Source organism: Phalacrocorax carbo, chromosome 11 (assembly GCF_963921805.1).
Source record: "Phalacrocorax carbo chromosome 11, bPhaCar2.1, whole genome shotgun sequence".
Lineage (NCBI taxonomy): Eukaryota > Metazoa > Chordata > Aves > Suliformes > Phalacrocoracidae > Phalacrocorax > Phalacrocorax carbo.
In genome coordinates this window covers 9,337,957-9,360,451 of record NC_087523.1, presented here as the reverse complement: position 1 = coordinate 9,360,451, position 22,495 = coordinate 9,337,957, and the positions used below count along the sequence as shown (strand labels likewise).

General features: G+C 41.8%; 1 protein-coding gene across 1 annotated transcript; it reads left to right on the top strand.

Annotated features, from left to right (window-relative positions):
- The first annotated feature begins 1,037 nt into the window (after positions 1-1,037).
- On the top strand, positions 1,038-20,241 carry HPRT1 (hypoxanthine phosphoribosyltransferase 1). The gene is made up of 9 exons (XM_064462963.1): positions 1,038-1,214; positions 3,285-3,391; positions 4,910-5,093; positions 10,576-10,641; positions 11,632-11,649; positions 13,998-14,080; positions 16,373-16,419; positions 18,581-18,657; positions 19,286-20,241. Exons 1-9 carry the CDS (start codon positions 1,188-1,190, stop codon positions 19,331-19,333), a joined length of 657 nt encoding a protein of 218 aa, XP_064319033.1. The 5' UTR covers positions 1,038-1,187; the 3' UTR covers positions 19,334-20,241.
- Positions 20,242-22,495: the final 2,254 nt, after the last annotated feature.

Genomic DNA, 22,495 nt, shown 5'->3' with positions numbered 1-22,495 from the left:
CTTTGCTTAGTGAAAAGGCACGGTCATTATCAACTACGGCCTACTTCTAAAGCATATCAGTTATCTGCTCTGCCAGATGTGGTGCAGCATCTGCCAAGGGTTCCCTGCACCACGTCAGAGTGATGGTCGGTCGCTGGCTGCGACCATGCTGATGCCGCAAAGGAGAGGAGAGGAGAAAAATCCCATGATATATTGAGATAGTTGGGGACCCAGTGCCCCAACCCTTGCAAGCGATCAGCTGGAGCCCTGAAGCATGAGATTTGGTTATCACCATCCTCCTGACACAAAGCTGCCAGCGCCATTAGCATGCTGAGGTGGAGGCAGGTGCCCTGCCTCAGGCCTGGGGGGCCGGTGGTGCCCTGACACCCCAGCCTGATGGGTGTTCAGGTGTATTTTCCCCCATGCTCACAGCTGCCTGTGTCGTGCCGCTGGATTTCCTATGCCTGGGGAGAAAGAGGCTCCACCAAATCCTGTGGTTCACAGGAAGCCCCAAAGTGATGCAGACAGTCCCTTGCCCTTCCTCCGTCAAAGTGCACGACGCAGCAGTGGAGAGAGGACAGCCCTGCCCTGGCGGTGGAGGAGCCAGGCAACAGCAGGCAGGAGAGGGGTGCTCCCACCCTGCGTGGGGGTCCATCTGCAGAGCCCCTCCAAGGACGTGAACACCCGTGGGAAGAGCATCCCCCATCCTTGGTTTTGGGAGGACAGCAGTAACGCACCCCGTTCCCCCCTGGGGATAGGAGCGATCCTCCCAGGGAGACCCGAGGGGACAGGGGACACCCCCACACCGTGCTGGGAGGGGGGTAAGATCAACTCTGCAGGCCCAGAGGTGGGGGACAGCCCGGGAGACACCTGCACCCCTGCTGGGACGGGGAGGGCCGAGCGAGGGGAGGGCTCCGGGCCGGGCAGCGGTGCCGCCGGGGCCGAGGGCGGCTCTCCGCGCCTCCGGGGAGGCGGCTGCCGGCGGGGCCGCCCCCTCCGCGCCCCCGGCCCCCGCGGCTGGCCGGGCCCGGTGCAGGCCGCCGGAGAGGGCGGCGGCGCCGCGGCCATGTTGAGGGCGGGGAGCGCGGAGGCGGCGCCGGGGCCGCTGCGGGGCGCGGCGCCTCCCCGCTCCCCGCCGCCTCCCCTCCGCTCCCCGCCGCCGCCGCTCCTCCTCGCCGCCCGCAGCCGCCGGCGGGCCGCCCCGCTCCATGGCGACCCCCAGCCCCTGCATCGTGGTGAGTGCGGCCCCCGGCGCCGCCGCGGCCTCCCCCCCGCGGGGGAGCCTGCCCGCCGCCGCGCCGGGCCGGGGGCTGCCGGGCGCCCGGGGAGCGGGAAGGGCGGGGGGGGTGTTCTCCCGCCTTGCCGCCGCCGAGCTGACGGGAGGGGTGGGGTCCCGCCTGCCCCCCAGAATCCGGCCATCTATGCGGGAGCGGGGCGGGGGATGTCCCTCAGCGGCGGGAGCCGCCGCCCCGCGGAGTCACCTTGAGGGGAGCCCCGGCCTCCCGCCGCCGGCCCGGGGGCGCCCCGGCCCCCCGGCGCGGGCGCCCTCCCTTCGGCGGAGCGGTGCCGGGGCCCCCGCGGGGGTGGGCTGGCGGGTCACGGGTGGCGCCCGGGGAGGTTTAAACCGGGAGGGGCGGCGGGGAGAGGCGGAGTTGCCGCCTGAGAAATGAAGGTGAAACAACTTCCCACCGGCCGCCGACCGGCGCCGCACAACTTCCTATTCCTGTTGCTCCTCGCGGCGTGCGGGGCCGGCGCCGAGCCGGCCGTCAGGCAGCGCCGTGCGAGTCGCGGGTGTTTGTGGGGCGAGGGCATTCCGGGGTGTCTGTTCGCAGCGTTACCTCATCTGCTAAGGCCCTTACATATTCATTTGTTTTTTGTTTTTTTTTTTGTCTTCTTTAAGCCAGCGCCGCGTGCTCGTGAAATACATGCGGCGTCTTATGGCCGCGAGGTTGCGACCGTAAACCCCTGCAGCCGATAAAAGCCTGATAAAATCTATCCGAAGGGCCTATTCCCTACCAAATGCAGAAGGGAAGGTTTAGTGGACACGCTAGGTATAACGATGGGTCTGAAGCACAAGAAAATACCGTGTGTTTCGGGAGGGACCTGTCCTATTACTTAAAACAACAGCCCGCTCTGGATCGCAGGGGCGCTGGTCGGGCACTCGATGCCTGAGCCGGGTGCGTGGGTACCTCCTACAGGGTCTGTTTTGGATGGGCGGGTGGCAGACTTAAGAAATTCCCCATGTGGAATACTCATTCGGGGTCACACAAGAAAAAAACCATGTGAACAGCTGGCTGATCACAGGCCAGGTAAGTGCTTCCTTCGGCACTGAAATAAGATTGTACCTTGCAAGGGCAGTGGTAGCCGAAATGGATACTTAAAATGCCTGCAGTGGTGAACTGTCAGCAATAAGCTTTGGTTTTCCCCCTGAAATTCCCAACTTCATTTTACACACAATGGCGCTCAGGTGCATAACCGGAGAGTGAAGTAATTAAACTTCATTTCCAGGTTGCAGCAGGGTTAAGGTTTGGGGAAGGCTGTTGTTGATGTTGTTGCGACAATATGCCCTGAACCTCAGCGGTGTTTGTTATAATTATATACATATGCTAATCCCTTGTCCTAATTAATATTCACTTGCCAATATAGCAGGCTGTTCCATACAGGGGATTTGCCTGTGTGGAACAGGTTGCTGAAGCAGGGCTTTCATTTCAGATTCTGAAAGATCTTGAACCTCCATGGTCTGCAGATGGTGATCTGAGAAGGCTTGCTTTACAGCAGCATAACTTGTCACGCTCACGTAGCTGTCTTGTCCTGAAAACTGGCTTGTGTGTTTTGTTGTGATGTGGTGTTGCAGAGATTTGGAAGATGTCCACGTCAAAACCTCTGCTTGCTTAATTACAAATGCAGGTTTTATGTTACACTAGGAAAATCTAAAGTGTTAAAAAGCTCCTTGGTTATTTTTTAATGGAATAAAGAGATTCTTTGAGGTGTAGTAGCTTCATTTTCCTACTCTCCGATGTAGTGTTGTTAGGGCTTAATTTCTTCCCCGCGTTGTATTGCACAACAGCTCGTGGTATTCCAAGCAACTCTTGTGAACTGTAGGTTCTGTTAGATTACGTTTTACGCTGTGTTCAATGTGACAGATGTTTTTATAGAGAGGGAAAGTAGTGTGATCTTGATGAGCGTAAGGTGTTTGATTGTTTACTAAGCAAACAAAACTAACTAAACAAAGCAAAGGACTTGCAGTTTCTCACCACAGACTTTCTAGAAGGCTTTGTAGAAATCTCACCTTATTTCCTTTTCAGATTGGCGATGATGAACAAGGTTACGACCTGGACTTGTTCTGCATACCTAAACATTATGCAGACGATTTGGAAAAAGTCTATATTCCTCATGGGCTCATCATGGACAGGTTTGTTTGACTTCAGACAGTGCACTGCTCCAGCTGATTCCATGATGCTGGAATAAGCAGTCTTCCAGTGATAGTTTTGCTGCCTGGTGACTGTCTAAATAGATTACATTTAATTAGAGGCTAAGAAATACAAGTGCTAATTAACTCTTGTTTGGCTTCTAAGAGTTTGTACATTTGCAGTTATGCTCTTGTGTTGAAATTTGTCATAATTCTCAAGCGAAATTTTATGGTATGTAGCAATCTACGACTTTCTTTCCAGTGTTTCTTTGATGTTTTACCTTCTTAAAACCTAATTAGAAGGCATTATTTATTGTGCCAGTTCAGTCTGAAAACAATTATAGCCTCTTGAATTTCCTTGGGCTATTAATAAAAGTAAATTATTAATCACATGATCTTAGACTTTCTCATGTTCGTATGGTAGATCAGTAATATCCAACTTTCTCCTACTTTTGGGGAAAGACATTAGCCTCTGCAAATATCAATCTGTCACTTCTGTGGTCGCTGAAATCTGTGATGTGCTGTGGAAGTTTTATCTCGCGTGATCAGAAATGGGTGCGTAATGCTACAAGGCATTTTTGTTTTACTTTGTGTTTGATAGTTGCTAATTCCCTTTAAGAGAATGAACCACCAATTCAGTGAAGCAGTTGTTGGTGACATGCAACCATTTAAGAGTGGTGCTGGGTGGATCTTCCTGGAGATCTAACGAATAGGAATGCTTCTAGATTTTGATGTGGTCCTGTTTGATTAGATATAATAAACATTCCTATAAAATTTTTTAAAAATGTTGTAAAAGCTTTGCACTGGAAATCCATTTATAGGGCAAAGTAAAAAATACAAAGTACAAAATTGGGCAAAGTACATGTCATTAAGTAATTGACGTAAAGTTTGTAATGGTAGGCTTTCTCTGAGAAACCTGTTGTCAGCTGGCACACAATAAATGCATACCGTGCTTTCTAAAATAAATTACCAGATAAAATTAGAAACAATGATTGCAGAGGAACGGCACAGTGTTCTCTTGCTCTGCTTCGTTGGTATTGTATTTTGCAGTTAGGACAAATTGCTGGCATTCTAGCCTGGCAAATAAACATAAACTCTTCAGTTTACAATTTGAGAATTTTCTTGCTCCTCAATTAGTGAGGGCTGCTGCCTGTTTGGTCGTGTTAGCTTACGTTGCTCTTTGCGTGGAAGCCTAACGTACTTTTGGAACAAGAAAACACACCTTCGTGTCGCATGTCTGACAGTGATACAGCTTCACAGTGTTAAGATTTGCTTTGTCTGAGCATGACGTATGAAAACAAAGGCATTTGGCAGTGCTACTGTTAGATTAACCTTGAAGAGCAAAACTTTGTTGACCAATAACGTGTAAAAGTGACTGAAGGTGTGAGCAAATATTTCCGAGCAAAATGTGTTTCCGAGTTGGATGCATGTGTTTGCTACTCTTAGCGGTATAAAATGCTGCTGGCGTGGTAAGCAAATGAGATGTGTTATGACAGCTAACTCTTTCTTGGTTTTGTATAGGACGGAGAGACTGGCACGAGAAATTATGAAGGGCATGGGAGGACACCACATTGTAGCACTCTGTGTACTCAAGGGTGGCTATAAATTTTTTGCTGATTTATTAGACTACATCAAAGCACTGAACAGAAACAGTGACAAATCAATCCCCATGACTGTCGACTTCATTAGGTTGAAGAGTTATTGTGTAAGTATCTTTGCAGTACTGTGCAATTTTTATATAAATTTGACTAACTTCAAATTATTAACAGAGGTGGTTTAATATTGTTACTGCCTGAGTGTGCTAATAGTAAACAAATAATTATGGGAATTAAGAGTCACAAGCTAATTTACTCTGTCTCTTCCTTACTATATGATTTGTTTTCTTTTAGACCTTGATATCTCCACAGCCCAGTAAAATCCTTATTGGAGAGCAGGGACACCCTTTCCGTGTCCTTTTCTTGTTAAGCAGTTTCCCCTCTGCGCACCACCCTGTCTCTAAAGCTGTGGCTCTAGAATAATACAGAGGATTCTCCTGCAACTATGGTTACAAAAACTTAATTCTAGGAATTTTTATGTGGCTTAGACATCATTCATTGAACAGGAAGACTTGAAAGCTGCAAAAACGGTTATACCCGGGTTCTCTAGTTCATCTTTTGTTTGGCTCAACCAATGAACAAAATCAGTTGTATTTGGCCTTGAGGAAATACTAGATTCATAAACATAGACTTACGAATAGGGCACTACCTTTTCAAGACTAGGTGTAGGTTGCCTTGGGTTTACATTTGTGGAAAATAATTTACTTTCATTCTGAACACAAGGGCTTAACTTTATAGGGAAATTGAACATTCTGTAGCATGAGGTAACGTGTAAGTTTTATAGAAGGAAGCATGAGGTTATGTTGTGCAGGTCAAAGGAAGAAGCAGATGTATGTTAGTACCGTATGCTTCCTGAGTTACTGACAGCCTAGTCTCATGTTTTCAGGATGGTATTTATGATTTGTTCCATAAGACCATCTGTAGCATGGAAATAATTACATTTTTTTGTTTCGGTTTAGAGTGTTTGAATAAATTGTTTGATAAGACTGTGCTAATGTTCTCTCTCAGTAACTTTGCATTCAAGTCAGCAGTATAGGCTCCTTGTCGCAGTTGTAGACGAGTGCCTATTCTAGTAGAAAAAAATAGAGATTACTAAATTGGAAACTCAACCTCATCCTTCATTTCATTAAACTGTGAAACCAGAGATGGAGTTATCTGCAGATGTAGTTTGGTCTGTCTGTTACCATTTCACGGCAAAGCCCAGAAGTGCGTGGGGCTTTGGTCGAGCCTGCAGGATGAGCAGCCCTGGCTGCCAGAGGCGTACACGTGGCTGGCCGTCCAGGGGTTACCTGGAAACCCTGTTTATGTTTGCTGAACGCAAGGCAGTAATTTAGCTATGCTCTTTAATGAGAAGGCAAGGCTGGGCAGAAATGTTCGTGCCAGCCTTTCGTTGTATCTCACAAGGCACTCTGTGCTTGCACACCATATTTAAATCAGTGGGCGAGAGCTGCCTGACGCCCTTTCCTTCTGCTCCCTGCAAAAGATTCAGGCTCCTGCCACTGGTCTGCTTAACTACTAAGCCACCACATGCCAGTATATTTGGCCTGTAAAAGCCACAACAGAAAGCTGAATGTCTCTATTACAGGATAATATGGTAAAGAATAGGAAATTATGATTCCTGTTTTGTTTTGTTTTGGTGAGGAAATAGTGTATCTTTGGGTTTCTTCAAGGAACACTTCCAATAACTTGGCTTGTTTAGAAAGCAATATAAAGACTATACCCTTTCACTCTCTCTGCTTTTTGACTAAGTTGGAAAAAACAATTGGAGAAGTGGTTTGAAACACGTGAAAAAAACCCCTCTGTTAAAAAGCAAGGCTGCCTTATTATAGGCATGTTTCCTTTGCTCATGCTGGTGTGCTAGGTGTGCTTTGGTTCATTTCTTTACTACAGCTGCTTTTGTTTATTACTCCCTAGAACTACGGTGCCTTGATGATAATAGGTGAGTGAGCAGCAAAATAAATTTTATGGAAACTAAAAGCCTGTTTTTGTAGTAAAAAAGAGTAGATGAAAAGTGGAGAAATTTAGGCAGAAAGCTGTCTACGCAGAATGTTTGCCTTGAGGTGTTGGCTTCAGGGTTTTTTGTTTTGTCAGCCAATTCTATAAAAGAATGTTTTCTTGGTCTAGATGAGCGAGGAGCTCCTGTTACCTGATGCCTCCACTACAGTATTTACGAGCATTTAATTTCTGTGGACTCGCTTAGGTAGTTATTAATAACCAGACTTACGTCCTTTAGATTGCATAACGTGATAGACTGGGTGAGATTGTCCTAACGTGAACATGTATGTAACATTGGCTAGGTTTTCCATCATTAATAGTGTCAGAATGCTAAATCTGCTCTGTAGTTTTTATCTGTTCTTTACTAGATGGAGGGAGCTATGCTTAGTGATGTGAAAACCAAAACTGTAATGGACAGTTGAAAGTGGAGCTAGCTCTCTTGTTGCTGTCTTTGGATGTGATTACTAGATCATGCTGCCTGCCTTTACAGACTGGATAAGAGATGTTAAAAATACCCTGGTCACATAAACAAAGCAGCCGAACTTGTATAATGGTTCTGAAATTGATGTAATTGAGGTTCTATTCTTGTTTCAAACTGATCATTTAATATTTACAAGCATATGGGGCTTTTTGTGTTGCAATGCAAAGTTCATACTGTTCTGCACCCAAAAATAATCCTCTAAGAATACTGACATGATCAAGCTGTGATCAAAATGTGCTTGTAACTCCAGCTTTCCGAGTCCTTACAGATGAATTTTAATGATCTGGCAAGCTGTTAAGAAATGGAAAGATAGTGTTTGTGAACAGACCCAGATCTCTGTATTCTTGACAAACAGTTTATTTTGTTTGCGCTACAAGAAGAATGGCTTTTCACCAGTCTCCGGCGTTTAAACTTGGAAATGAGCAAACGTTGCTTATATAGTCATGAAGGGCAGCCAAAAGACAATGGATGCGTTGCACTGTCACTTGGGAAAATAGGGATTTTTCAGTGCAGTACATGGTAAACTCTGGTTAGGCTGGCCATGGCAGTATTCTGAAAGATCTCTGTTAACCAAGCCTTGTAGCAAACACTGTAAGGAACTTAAAATGCCGTTTTAAAAGGTGAACTTGGAGTCACTTGAGTCAGGAGTTACAATCTTGTAAAGCATTATTGTTTTCCAGCAGTGACAACTGGGGGGCAGTGAAACCAGATCTAAACAGTAAAACTCTTACGTGTTAAACCACAAAGCATTAAAGTCTTACCAGTACTGAAATCAGAAATAATGCTCCTGAAGATAATTAAAACATTGCTTAATTATTAAACAAAGTTCTTTCCGATAGAAATCTGGTTATAACCAGTGTTGGAAATTCTTTAACTTTTTTATCCTTTTAATTGCTCAGGAACTCAGTACCTGCATAGGAACACAGGTTTATATGCCAATGAAGGTTTATGTTTTGTGTTAAAAAGTGTAGCAATTTGTATGGTTTTTGGTGGGAAGGAGCAGGGAAGTTTCTGTAGGTTAGGTTGGTTTTCCTCTGCTGATCATCATACTTGAATATGCATAATCCAAAGCTTTACAGTAACTTAGAGGTTTGTGGGGATCTTGTTTGAGTATAGTGTGTTGCTTTGTAGCCAAACAGATGATCAAGAACCTGATCTTATGCATGTATTGAGGAGTACGAGTCTGTCATCTAGGCATGTAATTTTAATGGAACAAATTACCCGTAAGATCTTTCTCCATTATTGTTTTGTAAGGAATGATGATTTTTTTACATCCTTCCACAGCAGGAGGATGAAATCCCTTTTAGTGTAGGAATAGATAAGAGAGAATCCTGTAACATAAACAAGGAAAAGCATAAGGAAGCTGCCATTCGAGATAATTTTAAGATAGGGTGAACACAGGAAATGTCCTTTAGCCTTATGAATACAGCGCTTAACTGAATGACATTTTTGTGGTTGATCTAGCCAGCATCTCAGGCACTCAGTAGCAGTGTGTACATCTGCTGGGTCAAGCAGCAATCATTTTAGACACCTTTGTTTTTGGACTTCTTCAACACAGTGACATTGATGCTGTTCAGTTTAGTTATTGTTTGCACTGTTACGGAAGCATGAAACAGTTGGCTATCAAAGATGAGTGTTCCTGTAATGCAACGTGGCACTTCCGTGTAATTTCAGAGTGGTGTAACTCAGACAAATGTTTTCTTTAAAACACATGGAGTAAAACTGAAAATACACTTTTTCTAATAATTTATTTGTTTTTTTTTTATGTTGTGTCATAGGAATCTTAAAAGGAAAGTATCTGTTAGTCTTATCATCTGCTTTTACATGCCTAGAGTTGTCAGTACTTCTTTATCCTAGACCATTGCCACCACTGCTGAACGGATTTTAATACATTTGCTCTTTGCTATCATCCCAGCATTACTTATTGTGCACTTGGTGTGTGCCTCTCTAAATCATTTGTTTCCCTTTTTTTGTGATAACATTCTTAGTTTTTGCCAACAATTCACATAGCACGAATATCCATCTGCATGTGGCGGATAGGAAGAAGCTGTACGTGGCTGTCTCTCTGTTCCCTTGTGGTCCCCTTTCGATTGTATCTGTAATTTCTGGGTTTGGGGAAGGAACTGCTGTTTCGCTGCGTGCCTGTGCAGTTATGCAGCACACTTGGGCTGCAAGGTGCAGGAGCAAAATGGTAACTTTTTCTGAAAGGAAGATGTGTGGTAAGGAGCTATGAGAATGAACTTTGATAAGTGATACTATGAAATGGTTAAATTGTAGGATAATATAATAATCTGTAAGTAGTAGAGTAATAAGCATATCTCATCCAATATGATGACTGTCAAGGTTTAAAGACACTGTTTAAGACACAAGGTTTAAGACACTGTCAAGGTTTAAAGTCAGTTGAATGACTTTAAATAAACAGCAAAGATCTGTGAAGCACTCCTAGCAGCTGTTTTTAACTTTCTTACATAACGGATCATTTACATTTGAATCAAAGTTTAGTTTTACTGAAGAAAAATGCTGCATTCTCACGATGGTGCACCTATGTTGCTGTTCAATTACTATAAGAAGTAATTTGATTGTTACTAATATTTGTTGTAAACTAGGAAAATGTAAGCTGTTCTGGCTATTTTCTTAGTTTATATTTCTAAATATTAATCTGTGCCTTGTTTGCTGGCTAGGTCTTGTTATTGTTATGATTGCTTATTCTTATTCAAAGAGTAAGGCTTTCTAAAGCATTAAAGTTTAAAATGTAAATTACCGGGTATATAGCAGCATGCAGCTTGGAAACTGAAGTGCCTTTTGTCTTATTTCCATATCTGTAGGGAATGCATAGCACATCATATCTTTTTAGATACATATGTATATATAATGGTCACAGATGAGAGTTGGTGCCTGCGTTTATGCAGATCTCACGTCAAACAATCTTTATCTGAAATACCATCTTTGAATTTGATTGCTTTTAATTTCTTATTTAATAGAGAGACACTGTTGGTGCTGTGTTTCTGAAAGCATTAACATTCACTGGTTATGTAATTTGCAGCTTTGGTATTTACTGGAAGAAAAATTACTTTAATTGTGGTAATGCTAATGCTCACCCTCCTCTTCCTTATTAGAATGATCAGTCAACTGGAGATATAAAAGTCATTGGTGGGGATGACCTCTCAACCTTGACCGGAAAGGTATGGCTCTTTGTACATTTAAAAACAAATAAAGAAAACCACTAAAGAACCCACATACCTGCATGGTTGGAAGGCTGCTTTTTTAGTGTGTGAAGATTATAGAGTTTAAAAAAAAAAAGAAAACAGAAGAGTTTCATTTAAATATACGTCACTGTATACTAGGAGAGTGGGTAAGCCCCACCAAAGCCATCGATTTAGTCTGAACTTGACAACAAAAAATTCACCATCTTCAGTATCAGCAAGTTTTAGATTTGTTTTTCTGCAGTGCCAGAGAAGGATCATCTTGTGGGGGTTGTTGTCTACAAACTACCTTGAAAAGAGAGCAGCATTATTTTGTTTGCTGTATTGGTGTTCCACTGAAGTAGGGATGGGAATTCATACTGTCAAGATGTGTGATGTGCAGCCCCGGTTAGGAACTGAGGTTCCCGTTACAGGCGGTGAAGGGAGAAGGGAAAGGGAGAGGATAAATTGGGAATCTGTTTTTCTCCAGTGACTCTATGGAGATCATTGAGGCAGATGTCTGGGGTGGTGCCTCCTGCTCTGTCAGAACACATTACTTTCCCCTTCTCCTTACACATACGTGGTCTTTAAGGCGCGTACGTCACAGTTCAATATGAAGGATGTAGGTGTGACAGAATTGTACATGCTTCTATATGACACACTTTGCTTTAGAAGAATGCGAATTGTGTAGACTCTGTTGTGATCTCTTTTGCATATATCTAGAAATCTCAATCTAAATAATTTAAAGACCTCTTTGTACTCAGCATGAGACGTTGAGGAGAATCCCATTGCCACCTAATTGTTATTAGAGCATCAGAAATGTTAACTGCATAGAATTTGCTGTTACATGTGTAAACAAACATAAATGGTGGTACAAATACTTAACTGCAATGAAAAGTAATACATTATAGAGATTAATATATATAAGAAATGCATATTCTCTAGATATTAATGGATTTTTCTTTTTTTTTTTCTTTTTCTCCCCACCAGAATGTTTTGATTGTAGAAGTAAGTATTATGTTTCGCTTTGAAGTTCTAATGTGTGACTGGTAAAAGAGCTCTAACAGAAGTTGCTCTTAAGCCAGAAAACCTACAGTTTCTGGTTTCAAGGCTTCCAGCTTCTGATTCCAGGCCTGAATTCTGCAAGTGGGCTCTGAATTTGAAATGATCTGTGTTTTGAATTCTCAAATTGCATTCAACTGCCAAATTTAACAAGGAAAATATTAATGTAAAATTGTTCACATTTGCTTTCAGTTTTCTGGGGTTCTGTCAATTCTAAAATGTTTTGGGTTTTTTTTTTATATTTTGTTTTATTTTTAAATTTTAAAAGGTAGCCTGAACAAAGTGATATTAAGCATATTGTTGTTCTGACTTTGTAACAGCAAGTTAGGAAATCAAACTGCAGGGGTAGAAAGAGATTCCTAGTAGGAATATCCTAAAATATGTGGAAAAACAGATCTAAGCCCAGTGTCCTTGTGTATAATTTGTTTAGAGAGCAGTGACATTGAGAATGCTAATTCCTGATCAGCATTTTGCAGTTGCTAAATTCCCATTCTGCTGTCTTGTCATGGTTCTTTGGACAATACCAGGTCCAGTACACCTCAGCTTGATTTCCTAGTAGGTACCATTCCTTCATTCTTGCTTTCATACCTCTTTCTTGATGGGCAGTGTCGCTTAATTTCAGTAAGTATCGCTTTGACAAAGGATGTTCTTGAGTAAGATTGCCAGTTTCAGGATAGGGAAGCAGCAGTGGTAAACAGGAAGAATGGGCATACAATTTAATAATGTCTTAAGGCTCCAAATAATGGAAGTGGCTTGTTTGTAAGCAAAGAAACAGCTATGGCAACTGATTCAGCAGCCAAAGGGAAGGATGTTTCCTCTGTCATAAAATGTAGGGTTTGTTTTGTTGGGGGTTTTTGTTTGGTTTGGGGTTTTTTGTTTGTTGTTTTTTTTTTAATTTGAGGTTATATTATTCCACAGGAAGCACATTCAGTTCCAAAACTCCGACCAAAATAGTATGTATACAGCAGTCATCTGTGTGACCAGTGGTGTCCTTTGAAGTATATTTTGCTTCAGATAGGCAGATGCATTTAATTATGTATCTGCTCCATTTCAGATGAATATATGTCCTTAAAGTCCCAGACAGCTAGCTAGGCTAGTTTCTCATTTGTTCAGTGAATCATCTATCCAGTGACTTGTCTTACACGCTGTCAAATTGAACCTTTTTGCCAATCACCGTTCTTACTGTCAAACAATAAAAATGCACGTTTACTGTAGGTTTAATATCTTGTGCACCAGAGCGCTAGGCTTTTTCTATACAGCATCCCTTTAATGTGCAAAAAAAACCTGAACAAAATGGAGATTCATCTCCAATGAACAGATGATCACATAATACAAAATCAGTAATAGGCTCTATTTTTATTTTAGAGTATGGAAGTAGCTGCTTCTGTATATTTACCAGCTTTTATTTTTATCTTATGTGTGTGTCTTTACCTTCTCTTGAGTTTAAAGCCATGATTAAAAGCATTAAGTGTTAAAGACGGTATATATAGCTGATGGGTTCTCTGTTGAGTTTTTCGTTTGATTTTTATTTTAATTGGGAGTCATGGGAAAATAAGCTGAAACCAGGACATTGCTGCTTCTGTGTTATCTACCTCCTTCTCTTCAAATAGACTTGATTTCAGGCCAGGGTAAGGGCTGTCCCTCTAAAGATCATGTGATTATTTTGGTCCAAATGAGGAGTCCATTTCTGATGCTTCAGCTGTGAGGCATATATTCCTTTTTTTTTTTTTTTCTTATATGTGCAGTGGATGGGATTACAATGGTGTGTCAAAATTCATTTTAGTGTGTTTGAATATACACTTTAGAACTGCACCCAGGTATTCCCAGTGCAATTTCTTTGGCTGTTTCTTGGATCTGTGATGTAAATTACTCCTTTTTCTTTAATTGCAATAATGGGTTCTTCTGCCTATTTTCCTTTTCTTTCTGTTCTATACATCTGTCTCTGTAACGGAGCTCAGTGGCAAGACTAATGTTACTCTTACCATATTAAAATTAAACATTGTTTGTATATTAGATGCAAGGAGCACAAGCTCCAAAAGGAGCCAAGAAGGACATGGTTCAGTAACTGCTTTCAAAGTCATAGTTACCCACAAAAATTAAGAAATATTGTTAATGTCTGTGATCACTTCACTGAGCACAGTTGTGTAAGCACAGCATGTCACCTATATTTGACTGTGAACAGTATTTTGGCATATTTTCGTGCTCTTGTGGATGAGCAATTTCTGCGGTAGGAACTTGAAAATGCTACTCTGACATGTTTAATATTCTTTCTTAATTGAGATTTTTATTTTCAGGATATAATTGATACTGGTAAAACAATGAAAACGTTGCTGTCTCTACTTAAGCAGTACAATCCAAAGATGGTGAAAGTAGCCAGGTAAATTTTGAATTACGATTATTTGTGCTGTATTTCACCTTAAGAAGGACACACATTGTTTTTTAAAAAAAGTACAGACCACATTTCCATGGAAGGGAAATGGAGGGGACATTTCTGCAGGAGTCATAGGAGTCATATGTCATGCAATCTGTTGGAGTTCAGTATTTGTTTAAACTCCAGAAGCACTTTTTCTTGTTATGAGAACTTACATTTGTTAAGGTGGGCAGAAACACTGTTCTTTCCAATCTGATTGCTGGAAGGCTTTCAGTGCTTTAGAAGGGGATGGCTTGTGTGTGCCTGGTGCATGTCTTGCCATACTGTATTATGGTGAGGGTTGTGGGGTTTTACCACTGAAGTCCAAGTTAGGTTAAGAAGTATATGGAAGAACTGAAATCTTTTGGGCTTAAAAAAATACCCTCTCAAGTTGATCGAGGTATTTTCAACAAAAACTTCGTTCATAAATACACACTTTTACTAGAGATGGTGATAAAAAAAAAAAGTTAGTGGTTGTCACTTGTGTGTATGTAGTATCTACCCAAACATGCTTGTTTTTGCTTGCGCTGTCTGCAACTTCAGTAACGTACATCCAGAGACCTTTTTTCAGTTTACCTTCTTTAATTGTAGAATTAAATTAGTTTGCACGCTAACGTTATTGTTTGTGTAGTCTGCATAGTGCAGCTGAGCTTTAGAGGTCATTCTGCGAGAGTCACCCAGCCATATGCTCTTCCAGGCTTTTCGACTTAGTTACATCTTTAATCAATTTGTTTCAAAACATTTTATCATTAAATAACTTAGAACTAACGAGAAATGTTGAGGATAATATTCTCTTATTAACCAATATCAACTTTCTTCCTACTTCTTTTGAAATTGCATCTTTTACGCTGCTATGCTGTGGTTGTGTATTTTACAATAAAGGCATAATGATTGCTGGGGATTAGAGATAAAGCAGAGCTGTGTGTAATATCTAATCAGTTGTGTTGCCATAACAATGTCAAAGCAGTTGTTAGATGTACGAGAACAGCTCTTCTTGTTGATAATCTGGAGGTGACCTGCTGAAGGTGAGGTTTTTGAGGGTTTTTTCCTGGCCAGATCAACTCTGCCAAATTTTAAGTATTTGTCACTGAATAGTGCCCTAACACTGCAGTGTGCATCATGAATATAGCGTGAGCAAAGTCCAGTTTCCTGTTGCAGTAATTTGGGTCTGCTAAAGACCCGAGCAGATAAACATGATCATTCTAGGTAGGCTTAAGTGTCATGTTCTTAGTTATTTCACTTGCTTATCTTTTTTTTTTTTTCTTTTTCTTTGACAAGCAGTTGTTGCAGGGAGGTTTGAATTAATGCTGGTATGATTTGGGGGCTTCTTTGATCAAATCCTACACCGGTTCTCAAAAATGAGGTCTCACAACAAGATGTTTCAGTAAATGTCTAAAATTGAAACCGTGACGAACGAAGCCCTGCCTTCAGGGGTGATCCAGGAGGGAAGGAGGTCTGTGCTTAATGCACAGCGTTATGCTGACCTCTGTCTTTTCATTCAGCCATCGACCGCCTTTTCTTTTCCTCCCAGAGTCTCAGTGTGGCACAGATAGACAAATGTCAGGTCTGTGGGGTTGTCTTCTAAGAGGTAGAAGTGCTCAACTGAATAATGAGTGAATCAGACTAGCAAGGCATTTCTCTCTACTACAATATGCCCAGCTCTGTATCTCCATGCTTTTACACCTCTGACTCAGTTCTGGACAAGTGGAGCTGGTTTGTATCACCTGATCATCAGAACAGAATTACATTTTCTTTATGGGGGTAAGTAGTGTTGCCAGTGAAAAACAGTTGAGGACATGTTGCGCAAACGCAACTGAGGTTGCATTTAAGCAGCTGAACTTTTGCTTCGTAATACTAATGCTTTTGAAAAGAGCTCAGCTGGTCTGGCCAGATCCGGAGTTGTCACCTCTTTACCTATCAGCTAAATTGCTCCTGAAGTTCCTAACACACATAAAACCCCATTAAATCACTTTTCACCGTGGAAATCCGTCCAGACGAGTCTCTCCTAGCCTCTGTCTTGCAGACCTGTTAGTTATTCTTTAGGCTGTGAACTATTCATAATTCTGGGAAGTTTTGATTTTGTCAAAAAATAAAAAATCAGCTGCACCTGCAAATAAAATAATAGTTTAAAAATGTGTAGTTATGCTTTCATTTAAGCACATTTAGGCCAAATTCAGCTTGTCTGTCATCAAAACAGTCTCGTGTATTTGTACCCGGTCCTTTTCCATGTTTCAGTTTTACATTGTTTCTATTTGACAGTTTATTGGTAAAAAGAACTCCTCGAAGTGTGGGATATCGGCCAGACTGTAAGTGACTTTTTAACAACCATTATTCATTTGTATAAGTATGTCAGTGTATTGTGTGCCCTTTGGTCAAAGTCCAAGGATGTTCCAGATAAGTTTTCACTAATGATTCTTCATAGCTTTTGCTCTTATTTAGGGAATTTAAATATTTTGAGTGTATTTTGACAATTAATCTGGATTTGGCCTGATCCTTTTTTTCTTAACTTTTTGTAACATTTTACCATCTGAAAAGCAAGCTTTGATATTTTAGTCTGGGTTACGCCCTTTTCATGTGCAAATTCTACCTGCTTGCGTGTAGTCAAATGCTTTGGTCAGCAGAATCTGCTGGATTCGCCTTCTCCACTTCTGGGAGTGATTCGGGGATCTAAACCCAGCCACCTCATGCCATTTGGATGTCCCCAGGAATGTAGGAGGGCCATATGAGGTAGCAGGTCTGATAAAAGTTTACAGTGGTAAGATGCCTAAATTGGCACAAAACAGGTTGTGTCTAGGCATCTGAATGACTCCCTTCTAGTCATCTTCTGTCTGTCCCAAGACGATAAAGAAAGGAATATCATCCAGAGCCGACAGTGGTACCAGAGTGGCAGCTCCTCCTGCCCTGGGAAGGACTACGTGTTAATCTGGACCATGTACTTTCACTAGGGAAACGGGGTGAATTTAGCAGCAGAATCACACCCTCTTACTCCTCCTTTCCAAAGTTGTACAATGTTCTGGAACTGAAAATTTTCAGTGTCTTAAAAGCTTTGTTGAGGTGTTCCCCTCGGCCAAGGATGCCCCTCATTCCTGAGATCTTATTATAGGCTTAGCTGGGTTAACAGTCTGCCTTTTGAGCATCTTGCAGCAGATGACTTGTTTTGCCATCTGTCCACAGAGACAACCTGATCAGTGCAGGACACGTGAGCTCTGAAAGAAGATACAACAGGCAGTAATGGCTGGGCCCCTGTTTTATCCATGTATTATGAGGCCAAGTAGACACTAAACATCACCTTAATTTTTCAAAAAACGAACACAGCCTTTCCTTTGAATTATATGATTTATCTTCCTCTTTTCTTTACAGAGCCTCATTGTAGCCAGGGAGACTCCTGTGCTCAGGAGTCTTTAATTTTAGCATGAGGGGAGAAAGCCATTTGGAAATTTTATATTACTTTATATTTTATATAATTTGATATTTTTGGTCCTTTTATAGTGTGTGGTCAAGTTGGACTGATACTACTTGACCACCTGCAAACTGTCCTGCTAGAGCCGTTTTAGACAATCTGGAGTAGTCGATGGGCTCTTTTTGGGCAGTTGCTCTGGGAGAAGAAAAAAACAATACGACTCAACAAAACCTCCCCAGCTGTTTCTGAAACCTGCAAGTGATTCCATAACGAACAGAGCGCCCTTTGCTCTTCGCTGTTCTCTGCACTGAGGGATCAGGATGTAAGATGTGCTCTAGCAGAGCTGCCTTGCAGTCATAGCGTATTGCTACGTATCAGGTCATGGCCCGCGAGTCGCAGAGTGGAGTTCCTCTGGGCACTTACCTGGAGGCGAAGGATTGGTTTCCCTGCAGTAACTGTGGTTCTGACAGTCACGTTATTCCGTGCTCACTCTCCCAGCCCTTCACAGAAAGTCTTACTGGACTTGCACACCCATAGTTTTGCAGGAGCTGACGACTGAACCTGCCTCCTCGTTACGCCTTTGGGTAGCCCTCCTGCAGCCCTCCCCGAGGCACAGGTCCAGCTCCCAGTGGTGCTGCATTGTGCATGGTACTGTGAGGCTGACTTGTGCCGTGCTCACCAGTTCTGCTGCTTCTGCACTGGCACATCAAGCATGCAGGCGGTGCTGGGAAGTATCAGCTCTCTTTCTATGTATTTACAAAGTTGCAGGAAATTTTCAAGGAATTTTACATTCTGATAATAATGCCCTGTCTGTAGATTTAAGTGTGTCCATTTAAGTGCATGCTGGCACTGTGCTGCTGCGTGGCAATAAATACATCTATCTAATTTTGCTTTAGTTGATGAAATAAAGCAACAGAGTAAGTTAAAATTTTAAAATAGCTCAAATATTAATCCAAGGATACTTGAGTAGAAGAATAAAGTGAGTTAGGATGCATACATATCTATAAAATTCCAGGAACTCTATGAAGTTCTCTTCTAACATAGTGGTGACTTATGATCTTTTTCAGTTGTTGGATTTGAAGTTCCAGACAAGTTTGTTGTGGGATACGCCCTAGATTACAATGAATACTTTAGAGATTTGAACGTAAGTAATTTTTCCCGTATGTTTTTGTCCATTTAAAACTAGGGAGGAGGAAGGAAGGGAAGTCTCCTCACATCACTCTCCCTCCTCTGTAAATCATGCCTTGTGTGCAAATATGTTCCGCTGGTGGTGCAACGATGAGAGCAAACCCTGGAGCAGCAGGACAGTGTTTTGGAGCTCTTAGAAAACTAAAACTTACTTTGCTACGTGCAGAATGGAGGCTGCACATCTCCTGTCGACTTTGAAATAATGTGAAGTTTGTGTGAGGTTTCTTATCTTACCAGGTATCTACAACAAATAAATGCATTTGCTTAGTTACGTAAGAATTAGAGAAGAGAGACTTTGGAATTCAAAAGAGGTTCACTTTTTATTCTAAGTTGTTACTTCCTCACCAGCCTTATATCAGACACTGGTTGGGATAATTAGAGGGAGGAGAAAGAAGGCAATGTTGAGCTTTTTAGGGAAAAAAAAAAAAAAAAAGCAGGCTTATATTATCACGAGATTCTTGCATACCGAAACATGTATAGCGTGCTTGTATTTTTTTCAGAGGTGCATTACTGAATAGATACGTAAAACATTGGTCTCTTACATGACTTTTCTAACGAGAGCTTTTTATTTTATTTTGTTTCAGCATATCTGTGTAATCAGCGAGACGGGGAAGCAGAAGTACAAAGCATGAAAGCATAGTTCAAGTGCTTTGACAACAGAGCTTTGAAATGTTTTGTTTACTGAGTCCTATCTTTCACAGGCTTCAACTCTGATACACCAGCTAAAATTGTAGAATGCCCCAGCCCCATTGTCATATGCTTACTATAATTTATTGCATGTACAATATAAGATCTCGTCTTGTTCATTTATATTTTAGAAATGTAAACAACTACTGCAATTCTGCACTCCTTATTTTGATTTGCACTATGACTCTACCGACTCTTGCTGCCCCTGGTTGGGTTGTGCTGTTTGTGAGCTCCAGAGGCTAACGCTTGCAGTGGTAAATTGCTTAAACCTCATCAACCCAGAACTGAAATAGTTCAAGTACTGTAAATGTAAAGCATTTTATGATAGGGAAGTCTATTAGTAATATTTTTAAAATCTGTAATTTAAGTTTTATATTTTAATGCACAAATGTGTTTGTGATTTATGGATAGTTGCACCTTTGGGTGTTATAAAGTATGAGGAGCAGCCAGTTACAGTATCTGTAATCTCCAAGGAGCTCGTTCAGATCTCCTGGAGTTGCCTTATTGCTGTAAAAGAAGTCTGAGTGAAAAATGTCCTTTTTTCTTTTTTCTGTTTTTTGTTTGTTTGTTTTTTAAAGGATGTGGAATGACAAAACAGAATGTTTAAAATCTAGTTTAAGTTGAGCTGCCTGTTTCTGTTTGGTTGTTTTTTTTTTTTCTTTAAAAACATCCATCAGCCAGTGGAATTGCCTTTTAAATTTAAACAATTTTAATGTATTTCTGAAAAAGTATTGTAATGTTTACTTTATAAGATCTACAAAACAAAGTACTTTAAAATAAAGGCTGTCTCTTTAAAATAAGCCCCATAAATCTACGCCACTTGTTCTGTATATTAAAGTGCTCTTGACATCTTCTTCTCAGTAATATTTTTCAAAAGTGTCCCTGACAGTGAAGGCAGACTCTACATTTGCTGTCTTTGTCGAGCTTTTGGTTAACATTATCCTGTCTACGAGAGAGATGATAAAGTGCTGAGGGAAAACATTGAAACACTTGCATATTCTATAACCGAACTAGATTTCAGAGAAAATGGCTTAAGCACTGTCCGTTGTTCAGTTTTGGCAAAAACGAAAAGTGGAGATTTTATTTTCATTAAACATATACATTGGGGAAGAAAAAAAACCACAACCATTTTGTAAGAAATCATTTGGGTTTGTTCTTTAACACCTCTGTTCGTGTCGAGTTTAGTTCTAAACATGGCAGCCCATCTCCCACCTCGTCCTTGTGCCCTGATTTTCAGTCCCTCAGCTTACACGGTTCTTGTACCTCTGGCGTGGGTTCTTCCGCTGTACGCTCGGATTTAACGCTGCTCAGCGGTTAATACTTAATGAAGATTTTGCTGGCCTGTTTTGACAGATTTTTCTGAGGTTTTGAAGTTTGGGTCGTGTTTCTGTACTTTTCCAAGTACTGCGCATTGTTGTCCATCCATGTGTGCTCAGTTACAACTGTGGTAGTTAGTAGCAGAGCTAAGATATGAATAATTTACACAGTGTAATTAGATCAAATGACCGCAACGTGTAGGAGATCTGTTTGTAAATCAAAATTTGCATTAACAAATATTAGAACGCTGATCATGATCGTATTATACTTTTGCAATGTTAATGTTCCAAAGAGCTTTTTGCCTAAATGCACTACAAAGACCGGTTGTATTTCTCAATGTCCTAAATAACGTGTGTGTATATGCCTTTTTGAGAACGTGTACTGTCCCTGGGACGACTTGTTGCAAAATACATGGTGCATCTCCAAGAAGAGGAAGCACAAAAGCAACATAGAAAATTATAGACCCAGTGAGAACTATTGCATCCATTCAAGTTTTCACAAGGTCTGGTTGGACTTAAGGCCTAATCTTAAAAAGCAGTGTTTTCTTCAACCTTCTTAAGAGTTCCTACTTCACAATGTGTTTTAAAATAAATGAACGGCAGCTGGAGATGACGCAGGAGAGGTGGCCTGAAAGTACGTATTTGCACCTGAAAACAATGAGAATCGATGATGTTCGATGTCTTTTAGGACTGAACCCTTAAATTAGTTTGTCCTGAAATGTTTTTCTGCCTTGGTGAAGAAGGTTATTCAAATGCTGTGATTTGGGAACGGGAGGAGACGCTGCGTTAGTCGTGACGAGGGATTTATCTTCCAAACGGAAGCTGGAGTGGGGCAGTTACCGGTCGGTTGGGGGTAGGAGTCGCAGCTTCCTGGAGCCGCGCACGTCGTGTGGTCACAGAAGGGGACTGGGAAGATACTCTTTGAGCCACACGGACCCCAGGAGCGGTGCTGCAGGATCCCAGCTCTGCCTTCTGGCGAACCTCGCCCGAGCCTGATGGAAAAGGCGGTATGTAAAAAAAGAAGAAAACTTACTGAATGTTCCCGCGTTCCAAATGCTGGGGAACAGGCACTGCTTTTTTTTTTGCACTTCCTTCACGTGGGCGCTTGTCAGATGAAGTTTATTACCCCAGAGGGATTCCTCGTTCAAAAGCTTTTGTTGCTCTCTATGCAAATTGTTCAGAGAAAAAGGTACCCGCTCTCTCGCTGTTGCTAGAGCAGTTCTGAGGTACTGCAGCCTGTTCCAGCACCGGTGTGTGCACGGCAGGAGGATAAATTCTCACTTGAAAAAAGTTGAAAAATGCAATCGTTAACTTTTTATTCAATAATTTTGGTTAAAAGACTGGGGTTTTAGTCACACCTTTGCAAGTTAAATGCAAATTTTATGCAACCCAGGCGTATATTGTTAAAACATTATGAAAGCACAGAGAAAATCTTGTATTTGAATGTTTATGTAGCGTTTGAAATTGATTATAGTTCCACATTTTATGAATCACAACTGTATGGTGGAAAAATAATTCTGAATATTTACAGGCTTCGCTGTGCTGTCTCACCCTGCGACATCTGGCATTTCTGCACATTTCGATAACGCCCGCCTGCCGCAGGCCAGGGGCATCGCCTGGCTCGGAACCGCAAATGGGTAGCTCTGGTTTGGGGTGTTTATTCTTCTTGCTTTAAATTCACGCTGATCGGGATCTCAAGTGCTCGAGACAGAGCTGGGAGATGCGGTTGAACGTCTTTAGGTGAACTGAGCTGGCAGTTCACCTGGGCGGGGGTGAATCCTGGTTTTGAAA

Bases quoted from the DNA above. Each gene is read 5' to 3' on its own strand.
- HPRT1 (XM_064462963.1), top strand. From the start codon at position 1,188: ATGGCGACCCCCAGCCCCTGCATCGTG. The intron at 14,081-16,372 runs GTAAATTTTGAA...TCTATTTGACAG, and splicing joins AAGATGGTGAAAGTAGCCAG to TTTATTGGTAAAAAGAACTC. The intron at 18,658-19,285 runs GTAAGTAATTTT...ATTTTGTTTCAG, and splicing joins AATACTTTAGAGATTTGAAC to CATATCTGTGTAATCAGCGA.